This window comes from Gymnoscopelus braueri (genome assembly GCF_963280865.1).
Source record: "Gymnoscopelus braueri genome assembly, chromosome: 17".
Taxonomy (NCBI): domain Eukaryota; kingdom Metazoa; phylum Chordata; class Actinopteri; order Myctophiformes; family Myctophidae; genus Gymnoscopelus; species Gymnoscopelus braueri.
The window spans coordinates 51,768,245-51,779,957 of record NC_137617.1 but is presented as its reverse complement, the minus strand read 5'-3'; the positions used below and the strand labels follow the sequence as shown (position 1 = coordinate 51,779,957).

The 11,713-nt window shown below is 43.8% G+C and overlaps 1 protein-coding gene across 1 annotated transcript in view; it reads right to left on the bottom strand.

Annotated features, from left to right (window-relative positions):
• Positions 1 to 8,238: 8,238 nt before the first annotated feature.
• Positions 8,239 to 11,713, bottom strand: part of LOC308105228 (transient receptor potential cation channel subfamily M member 5-like) — a gene marked incomplete at its 5' end in the record, with an annotated part of 71,636 nt that continues 68,161 nt past the window's right edge. The window contains 7 exons of the mRNA XM_080455864.1: positions 8,239 to 8,374; positions 8,559 to 8,712; positions 9,845 to 9,901; positions 10,095 to 10,151; positions 10,387 to 10,452; positions 10,658 to 10,726; positions 11,156 to 11,221. Of these exons, the coding sequence (XP_080311990.1) occupies positions 8,318 to 8,374; positions 8,559 to 8,712; positions 9,845 to 9,901; positions 10,095 to 10,151; positions 10,387 to 10,452; positions 10,658 to 10,726; positions 11,156 to 11,221 (526 nt within the window). The 3' untranslated portion in view covers positions 8,239 to 8,317. The remainder of the gene's footprint in view (positions 8,375 to 8,558; positions 8,713 to 9,844; positions 9,902 to 10,094; positions 10,152 to 10,386; positions 10,453 to 10,657; positions 10,727 to 11,155; positions 11,222 to 11,713) is intronic.

Below are 11,713 nucleotides of genomic sequence, written 5' to 3'. Positions count from 1 at the left end.
CAATTCTGTATTAACCCCACTTCAGTCGGGTTTTAGAGCCAAGCACAGTACAATCACTGCCACTACCCTAATTATAAATGATATTGCTTCTGCTGTAGATAAAAGAAAACATTGTGCTGCACTATTCATAGATTTATCTAAAGCCTTTGACACAGTTGATCATTCACTACTCTTAAATATACTACACAGCACTGGGTTTGATGGAGATACCTGCACTTGGTTTCAGAGCTATCTGACTGAGAGATCCCAGTGCGTGAAAGCTGGGAGAGCCCAATCAGGGTTCTTGCCAATCTCCAAAGGCGTCCCTCAAGGGTCAATTCTGGGCCCTGTTTTATTTACTTTATATATAAACAACATAGCTTTGTCTCTTGGTGGCTGCCAAGCCCATTTTTATGCAGACGACACCATTCTTTATTGCATTGCTGAGTCTGTCCAACTGGCAACTGAAAAATTGCAGTTGTCATTTAATGTGTTTCAGGATTCCCTTAAAGAGCTGAAACTTGTACTTAATGAAGGAAAAACTAAATACATTGTATTCTCTAGGGCCAGGGAAATAGATTATAATAGCCTACATATTACTACCTCAAATGGAACCATCATAGAAAGGGTTACTGAATATAAATATCTTGGAATTTGGCTTGACGAAAAATTTACTTTTAAATATCATTTAGACAATCTTGCCTGCAAGCTCAGACAAAAGATTGGCTTCTTCTACAGGAATAAAGCTAGTTTCCCAATGACCTGTAGAAAAAGAGTCATTGAAGCTGTTGTTCTCCCTGTTTTAGACTATGGTGATGTCATCTATAGGAATGCTTCCCCTTCTACCCTCAAGGTTTTAGATTCAGTTTACCACTCTGCCCTGCGCTTCATTTCTGGTGAACATTTTAGGACCCATCACTGCATCCTATATGACAGAGTAGGTTGGCCATCCTTGGCTGACAGGCGAAACAAACATTGGTACCTATTTATTTTTAAGGCAATTGATGGGACTTTGCCATTATATATTAATTCATTGATAGAATGGAATCCTGGAGCGCATGGGACACGCTCAAATGACTGGCTGACGCTGAAAGTCCCTAGGGTAAGGACTGAACTTGGGAAAACAGCCTTTTGCGTTAGTGCCCCAACTACGTGGATTGACCTGCAGCTGAAATTTAAGATCAGTTCGCCCATAACATATGGTCAATTTAAATCTTTGATTGCAGATCTACCCACAAATGTCTGTAACTGTTTTTAATTTTGTTTTTGTTCTGAATGTCATTGATATGATTATTGATGTTGTATTGATGTTGTACTATGCTGTATCTCGACGACACTGCAAATGAGGGCAACCTCAATGTCTTTCGAGAATAAATAAAGGTTTGAAATGAAATGAAAAAAAAATCCAGCTATGGCCGCCCCCAAATGTGGGTAAGAGAATTGTGTGCGTGCCAATCAGGACGGCGTGGGCCAGGAGGATGTGATGGGTGGACTGTATGATCCTAATTATAAGTTGGAGAATACAGATATAGTTGCAAAAGATACATATTGCCATCATAATATATCATTTGACATTCATGTTATTATGAATACCAGATCGTGTGATATGTTAATGACAGTTTTCACAAAAACTTAATCATGAATAAAGTGAACCATGAATGTTCCTCAAGTTGTTTCCATTTGTTCTCCAAAAGGTCAACCTCGACCAGACCTTTAACATGTGAGATTGACCTGATATTAAAAAATATCATCAGGAATGGATTCTACACATTATGAAAAGCCTAAAAAAGAGGTATTACACAGAGGTATTTTAGGACAAGCGGATCAAAAGTACAATTTTGGATATTTTCTTACACACTTGCACAATATTCTGTTAATTGAATTTCATAATACATTTCCCTAGAATCTATGTATGTAAACATGGTTTTAAATCTTTAGGTGATTTACAAAGGAAACCTTTCTTAAGTACATCTTATGTCATATATAGTCACTATGTTGTCACTGCCTGTAATAGAAAAATATTCCAGAGATGCTAATTGTAACAACCTTTCTGAACAATATATAGTCTAAGCTTTATCCCAAACATTTTTCAAAGACTCACGGCTGTAATCTGGGCAAATCTAAAGCCCCGCCCGTTGTCCATTACCCGTGAATTTCTGCCCATTACTCGTGAAATACGGGATAAGGGAGCTGGCACTGTCCCTAAACGCTATTCTGCGCCTGCTATACCCGCTCTGCATTATGCCCACTCCCTTGTCCCTGTTGTTGCTATATCCCCAAAATTGCTATTCTGCCCAGTGCCCACACACCTTTGGGAAAGCACATAGCGGAATCTGAAACCACCTGCAATGCCAACTTGGTTTGGTAGAGAGCACACAGGCTGCAATGGATGTGATGGAGACGACCAGGACGCACAGCGCCGCACCTCTCTCTACTCAGCGCCGCACCTCTCTCTACTCAGCGCCGTACCTCTCTCTACTCAGCGCCGCACCTCTCTCTACTCAGCGCCGCACCTCTCTCTACTCAGCGCCGCACCTCTCTCTACTCAGCGCCGCACCTCTCTCTACTCAGCGCCGCACCTCTCTCTACTCAGCGCCGCACCTCTCTCTACTCAGCGCCGCACCTCTCTCTACTCAGCGCCGTACCTCTCTCTACTCAGCGCCGTACCTCTCTCTACTCAGCGCCGTACCTCTCTCTACTCAGCGCCGTACCTCTCTCTACTCAGCGCCGCACCTCTCTCTACTCAGCGCCGCACCTCTCTCTACTCAGCGCCGCACCTCTCTCTACTCAGCGCCGTACCTCTCTCTACTCAGCGCCGCACCTCTCTCTACTCAGCGCCGTACCTCTCTCTACTCAGCGCCGTACCTCTCTCTACTCAGCGCCGTACCTCTCTCTACTCAGCGCCGTACCTCTCTCTACTCAGCGCCGTACCTCTCTCTACTCAGCGCCGCACCTCTCTCTACTCAGCGCCGTACCTCTCTCTACTCAGCGCCGCACCTCTCTCTACTCAGCGCCGCACCTCTCTCTACTCAGCGCCGCACCTCTCTCTACTCAGCGCCGTACCTCTCTCTACTCAGCGCCGCACCTCTCTCTACTCAGCGCCGCACCTCTCTCTACTCAGCGCCGTACCTCTCTCTACTCAGCGCCGTACCTCTCTCTACTCAGCGCCGCACCTCTCTCTACTCAGCGCCGTACCTCTCTCTACTCAGCGCCGCACCTCTCTCTACTCAGCGCCGTACCTCTCTCTACTCAGCGCCGCACCTCTCTCTACTCAGCGCCGTACCTCTCTCTACTCAGCGCCGCACCTCTCTCTACTCAGCGCCGTACCTCTCTCTACTAGGCTATCATTGACAACACATCTCTGTGATTCTGATGTTCCTATAATCAGCAGAAGGGAGAGTGTCAATTCCTTTTGTCTGTTGTGTTTAAATAAGATAATAGTCTATTCAAAGAAGACAATTTGTGCGTCACGCAAATTACACACGTCAGTTTTATTCATCGATTACGCATGAAATGATGAACTGATTACAAAACTGTAAAATGTTCTCTAATCAGTAACATGTAGGTGATACGTATATGTCTATGAAATGTGCTTTTATTGAAAGGCAATCAAAGGCCAGAGCTTAGAAACCAAACGTCGGGTGAATGTTTCCATGTAAAATCCTCACAGTGTGCTGACAGGAGCTGTGTTGCCAGAATTTGCAAAATAAATAAGCAACCAGGTCTATGAAAGCAAGCCCAAAAGAAGCGACTATAATAGGCCACATGAGTGACTTCAAATCTATCCACCTGTTTCCGTGGGAATTTACTGGAGCAAAAATCCTGTGTGGGAAACATCCTGCGGGGGGACCGGAAGTAGGAAATAGCGGCTCAGTGTGTTTACATTTGCCAGCAGAACGTAGCTCGTTCGCAGCTGGCGAACGGGGGCGGGGGGGGGGGGGGGGGCGGTGCATGGGGAGAGAGTCAGCGCACTGAAGTCAAGGCACACTACATACTACTGTGTTGTTGACAGACAACGGATGCACGCTTATTATGAGAAACAACACAAATAAAACATGGCAAAACAGTTGCGTGCATTAGTGCAAGATGAGGGTAAAGGAAACATTCAGTCTAAATGTCCAGTAATTCGCATGCGAAAAGGAAACATTAATGTCCAGTTTGCTAATCCACAACTACTGTGCCAGATAATCACCAAGAGAGTTAAAAAATAAAAAACGTTTCAGTCATTCAGTCCGACTTCACTGTAGCCTATAGTAGCCTTTTCATAAATTACATTTGTATTAGGCTGTCCTAAGAGTTTATAATATTTAGAGAAATGTAAGGTTTCAAATACAAAAGTATTGGTAGTAGTTGCTGGACATTTAGACTGAATGTTTATCCTCATCTTGCGCTCTCTCTCCCCCCCCCCCGCCCCCCGCCCCTTTGCGCTTCAACTACATGCAAAAGGCCCGTTCGCAGCTACGTTCTGCTGGCAAATGTAAATACACTGAGCCGCTATTTCCTACTTCCGGTCCCCCCGCAGGATGTTTCCCACACAGGATTTTTTGTTTTTAATAGCTTTAACTTTGAAGCTATTTGTATGATGTTCTGCATAGTAGTGTATATCTGTCTGTTTTTTAATGTCTCTATGATTTGAGGACGTGGGGATCTCATTTGAAACAAGCCGTTGGCTTATCAGGGCGATACATTTTAGTTGACCTTGTATTGTAAAGTGTAGGACTACTTCCATGTGCTTTTTACATGTCTTTCTAAATAAAGTATTCAATCAATCAATCCCAAATTAGCAACTTTTGCGGGGGAACGCAACAACAACATGACAAAACATGGAAAAAACACTCATGCTTATGGTTTTTATTAAAGTAATCTTATTGAATACAATAATATAGATAATCAAACACAATGATGACATGATTGTGAGGAGAAGACAGATTACATACCGTAGGCACAAATGGTTTATATAAACAGTGGTGGAGAAAGTACTCAGATATTTTACTTAAGTAAAAGTAGCAATAACACAACACAAAAATACTCTGTTACAAGTAAAAGGCCCGTGTTCAAAATGTTACTTGAGTAAAAGTACAAAAGTATTGGCATCAAAATATACTTAAAGTATAAAAAGTCAAAGTACTAAAAGGTTTGAAAATAGCAGATCTACAAGCTTACAACGCGTCGCATCGTGAGCTTGTAGATCTGCTATTTTCAAATAGCCTAGGTATAAAATAAGGCTAAAGTGGTTAATGTATGTTTTATGATGTAATATTTTATATCTGAGAAGTAACAAGTAACTAAAGTTTTCAAATAATTGTAGCAGATCTACAAGCTCACAACGCGTCGCATTGGAAATTGGAAATACTCAAGTAAAGTACAAATACCTCAAAATTGTACTTAAGTACAGTACTTAAGTAAACGTACTTAGTTACTTTCCACCACTGATGATAACATGATTGTGAGGAGAAGACAGATTATATACTGTAGCACAAATGGTTTCTATAAGGCAGGGGTTCTCAAACGCTTTCTTTTCAGGGACACTAGATTGATACCATTTTGGCTGCGGAGTCGCGGACCCCCATCTGAAGATATGTCGTGGCAGGGACCCCCATCTGAAGATATGTCGTGGCAGGGACCCCCATCTGAAGATATGTCGTGGCAGGGACCCCCATCTGAAGATATGTTGTGGCAGGGACCCCCATCTGAAGATATGTCGTGGCAGGGACCCCCATCTGGTTTAAGGTCACTTTGCCCACTTTATTGTGCTTAAAGGAGCACTTCACTCGTTTGGTTGATATTTATATCAAAAGCCCGAGACAGTTATAATAAACACATCGTTTTTCAAAGTAAAAGCTCCAGATATTGTTTTTCTAAATGAAAGCTCCAGACATCATGTTTCACAATAAAAGCTATAGTTTTTCCAAAATAAAATTCCCAAAACCAGTTAAAAAAAATTAAAATAAAAGTTCCATACATTTTTAACAATCCCCAAATATTTTTTTTCTAAATAAAAGCCTCTTTTTTTCTTTTCAAAATAAACCCCTCACATTGTTTTCTTTTCAAAATTAAATCCCCAAAACCAGTTAAAAAATAAAAGTCCCTCATAAAAGTCCATCAATAAAAACAATCCCCAAACATTGTTTTTCAAAATAAAAGCATCTACATAAATTGCCCCCAGATCTAGTATTCGTTTAGTTTTTTTCAAAATATAAGCCACTAGAGGCCCGCGCGCCCCCTAGTAGCCTGGCCACGAATTGTGTGTGTGCATTGCTTGTTAGTCGCGCAATACCTGGAAACCTGGAAACCCTGTGGCTGCTCCGTTGCAGACAGGCAGAGGCACAGGCACGCTAGCCGCGCACGTGAAACGTAGGTCCATGGAGACCTAGTGTGGTCTTAACCTGACTCTGTCAAATGGAAGAAGCTTGCGACACATTTTGTTTCACAGCCTACTTCCATCTGAGACTCCTGAAGCAGAATCGATGACAGACGGCATTTTCATTTTTTCAAGCTACTTGGCAGGTGATTGGATGATCCCGCCCCTAGCAGCCGCTGATTGGTTCTAACACGCAGTGGTTCGGGCAGCTTTACTCCCTGAGTGATCCCAGACCTCCTTCCTGAAATCAAATGCAAATGAGATTTCCGGAGGGAGGGGAGTTTACCAGGCTAGTGTGGTCTAGCTCTGAGATTAATGGAGTACACGGACATTATCGCGACTGACTATGTGCAAGAGAGAAACAAGTAAAGCGAAAGCAAAGCTAAAGGGCTACAGTGGAGACGGACCAGAGAGACGGACATGTTTCAATGGCCGCCGCTTGGTTTTGGCTCGGCTCTGGTCGGCTGCACTCGGCTCGGTAAGACCTGTATGAACGACAGAGACACACGGCAAACAGGCAGAACAAACAGCCACGCATGCGTACCACTCCCAACTGTAATATAGAGATAGATATTGTTTTTAAAAAGGCGAAAACATCAGAGATGATTTTTTTTCCCAGTTCTGATCAAGATTGGCAGAGTTGAAGCCACTTTTTTGTATTTCCACATTGTAGTAAAAAATACCCTATTTGATTTTTTTCCATTTGTAGGCCTACTGCTGTGTTTATTTGGTGCCGATTGTAAATTGATTTTGTCTGTTAGGCTAATCTGTGGGCTAACTCTCAGTGAAGGTTCCATTGAAAAATATTCATTAGCTTTTGTGCTAGCTAGCAAAACATCCGGGGAGGGCAGGGAGGGACGAACGGTGCATTACGCCGCTCGGTGCATTATGGACAGGGAGGGACGAACGGCGCATGTGTAACACAAAGTTGAGGAAACGACAGAGGCGACATTAACATGATACATTTATTTGACTATCAGCATGGTCATTTGCTCGTAGGATTCTACTGAAGCATCAATGAGCGTTAGATGCCAGAAATGTAACTTATGTGCTTGTTATAGGACATTTCATCCGACCGCGCCGTCCGCCCCCCCATGTATGCACCGTTCGTCCCGACTGGCGGCCGTGTGTGGAAGTACCGCGACGTCACTTTACTTACCGATTGCGTTCGACTCGTTTTACTAAAATTAAAACGGACTGCGGGTAATGGGAGAGGACAAGTGTCTCTTGTTCACAAAAAAGTATGGTTACATGAAATTAATGAATCTCTGTGCCGGGAGGGAAATAAAAAAGGGTGCACCGTTTGTCCCCGCCCTCCCCTAAAAGTTACAAATCAATTTTTTCTAAATATAAGCTCCACACAGGTTTTTTTTTTTTTTAGTTTTAAAGGAAAAAGATACCATGACATTTAGTTTGACATATTAACCTTATATTCTCATTAAAGTCTTGACAAATATTTGGGCCCGGCTGCAATATCCCCACGGCCCACCAGGGGGCGCCGGCCCACAGGTTGAGAACCGGTGCTCTAGAGAAGCAGGTCTGTGTGTCATGTTCTTTTTTTAACCCTTTTTTTCTTTTTAACCCTTTTCTCCCCAATTTACTGTGTGTTGTCACTGTGTTGTTTCCTACTGACTCACCTACCAGTGAGGAGCCCCTACCGAGAGGACCTAGAGCCTTCATCCTACTCCTCCCACCCAACACTCCCTGCTGACAGCCCCCCCCCCCACCCCATAGGAGTACATACAGTGACAAATACCCCCCCTCCTCCTCCTCCTCCTCCCCCCTCCTCCCCCCCCCCCCCCTCCTCCTCCTCCTCCCCCCCCCCTCCTCCTCCTCCTCCTCCTCCTCCTCCTCCTCCTCCCCCCCCCCCTCCTCCTCCTCCTCCTCCTCTCCAGAACACGGGTCAGTCATGTTGTCGTAGACGCTCCACAAAGCAGACGCACGGCGCTGGATTCAAACCCACAACCTCCAGGATGTTTAGGTTGAGGGGGGTTTGGTCAAAGCCTCCAAGATCTGACTGAGAGCATTCTCCACCTAGTGGACACACACAGTAAGAACAGCATAAAGGTTTAAATGATAAAACTCTGTGACAGAACGGTGGACAACATGTGTAGTAAAGTGTTCTATGAGGATTCATTACAGATCAAACAGAACAATGCTTATCCGTAGGAACAGACACTGAGGAGAGAAGAGGTTTGAATAAACATCTGGACGTTACCTTGGTCTCCAAAGCTCTCTGTCTCTGCTCCATGTTGACTGTGGTTTCAGTCAGTTGTTCAGTCAAAGCTCTCTGTCTCTGGTCAAAGTCTCTCCGCTGTTCAGTGAACTGTTCAGTGAACTGTGCAGTCAGTTGTTTTTCCATTCTGTCCACTCTGCCAGAACACACACAGATTGATTGATTGATTGATTGATTGATTGATTGATTGATTGATTGATTGGTTGATTGATGTTGAAGTATCACACATACATGTAAAGAATGTACAGAATAGTGACACAATGTATGACAATGGTGATAATAATCTAGTAAACACTCGATTAGACCATACCCGTGGGGGGATATGCGCACATGATTTGGCAACCTGGGAGCTAGCGAACACAAAAACGCTAATAAACAGCTGAGATTTTGTGAAATCTAAAAACGGGCTTCGCTGTTAGGTGTTGAGTTCAGATGGTAATGGTCAATGTCTGTGTGCAAATTCAGAGCAATTGCTCCAGCCACTGAGGAGAACCGGGCAGAACAATGTTGGCCTCACCACCACTAGATCACTAGACCACTACAGAGGTTTGTCAAATGATAGGAAGATTATAGGAGGATGAATGGATGAAGGCTGGTGTGTGGGTCATGTCTCAGATCTCCTCCCGGTGGGCCAAATAGATCCACAGTGTGAAGAAGCACAGGTTATCCTTAACCCAGGTTTTACATAACTCCATGATAGGACTCGTTACTGTATATAGGACCTCACTGTCCATGAAAACATTACAGCAGCACCAGTCCCGACTCCCGAAAACGCTCTCGCATAAGCGCTCGTATATTTTGAAAATAGCAGACCTACAAGCTCACAATGTGTCGTGATGCAACGCGTTATGAGCTTGTAGATCTGCTAGTTTCAAACAGCCAATGCAGCCAGATCTGCAATCTTATCTGAATGACTGTTAAAGCAGTTTGTTTAAATGAGTTTATAAAATGTTATATTTTCACAGGGATTATTTATTAGTGTGTTAGATATAGATGTAGGAGTGGATACATGTGTCCAGATGCCTGTCAGACGGTCAGACATGCTGCTCAGCAGGTCTATGATGGAACAAACAGGTTCAGACCAAGTCTACACGGCCTCAGACCTGATGAGAGATCTGAGCGGGCCGTACGCTGAAGACAAAGTCAGGATGTATTGATAAATGCTGAAAACTGCTGTGATCTCACCGTACGCCCATTATTTGGTCTAGACTCTACACCACGTTGATAAATGAGGGCCACTGTGTATAGTTACGCACACACCATCTTACCTGTCAGTCATCATCTGAATCCTCTGGTCGATGGTTTCTGTCAGCTTACTGTCCACTCTGTCAACGCACACACACACACACACACACACACACACACACACACACACACACACACACACACACACACACACACACACACACACACACACACACACACACACAGTTCAGTACATGTATTGCATACAAGGTGCAGGTTTATGATGAATGTAATTATTGACATGAAGTTAAATCACAAAGTTATTATACTTACATGTCAGTCATCTGCTGAATCCTCTGGTCGATGGTTTTTGTCAGCTTACTGTCCACTCTGTCAACGCACGCACGCACACACACACACACACACACACACACACACACACACACACACACACACACACACACACACACACACACACACACACACACACACACACACACACACACACACACACACACACACACACACAGTTCAGTACATGTATTCCACAAAGATCCATTCAGTTAGAGCATATCTGTAGTCTGAGGTGAATGTAGTGATTGACATGAAGTCATTGTCATCTCACCTGTCAGAAACCATTGACCAGAGGATTGAGATGATGACTGTCTGGTGTTGCAGCTTACTGTCCACTCTGTCCACACACACACACACACACACACACACACACACACACACACACACACACACACACACACACACACACACACACACACACACACACACACACACACACACACACACACACACAGTTCAGTACATGTATTGCATACAAGGTGCAGGTTTATGGTGAATGTAATTATTGACATGAAGTTAAATCACAAAGTTATTATACTTACATGTCAGTCATCTGCTGAATCCTCTGGTCGATGGTTTCTGTCACCTTTTTCTCCAGCACACTGCCCACCCTGTCAATCACACACAGTTTGATTGATTGATTGATTGATTGATTAATTGATGTTGAAGTAACACACATACATGTAAAGAATGTACAGAATAGACACATTGTGGAAGCTGCTGCATCTCATTAGATGATGATTACTCTTGTTTTATTGTTTTATTGGATCTTGTTTATTTGATACACTTATTTGTTTTAGCTCTTGCTCATTTGATTTAGCTATTTGTCTCATCTGTTTAAGACAGTAGGTAGCTGATATATTGCACTTTTACTTTAGCGCTAGGTACTGTATACTCTTAGTTGCTTGTTTTAGAAGAGAATGCACTTCAGACTTCTGGTGATTAGTAGTTTTCGTTCCCTACCTATGTTGAATGCACTTATTGTAAGTCGCTTTGGATAAAAGTGTCTGCTAAATGACTGTAATGTAATGTCATCTCACCTGTCAGTCATCATCTCAATCCTCTGGTCAATGGTTCCTGTCTGCTGTTGCAGCTTACTGTCCACTCTGTTACACACACACACACACACACACACACACACACACACACACACACACACACACACACACACACACACAGAGTTCAGTACATGTATTGCTTACAAGGTGCAGGTTTATGATGAATTTAATTATTGACATGAAGTTAAATCACAAAGTATTTATTATCTCACCTGTCAGTCATCTGACTGACAGGTATATATATATATGTCACAGGGTGAATGGAGAACCAGGTAGATTGAAGACAGAGCGCTCGTTTTTAGGCACGGGGCTTCGGGGCGAGGCGGGGCTTTTCGAGATAGGGTTTATTAGCGAGGCTCGCGAGGAGGAGGAGGAGAAGGAGGACGCGGCACTGCGAGGCGGGGGTTTATTACGTGAGGCGAGGAGGAGCTCCTCCTCGCGAAATAAACCGTCCTCCTTCTGAGAAGGAGGACGGTTTATTTCGCGAGGAGGAGCTCCTCCTCGCGAAATAAACCGTCCTCCTCCTCCTCCGAGGAGGAG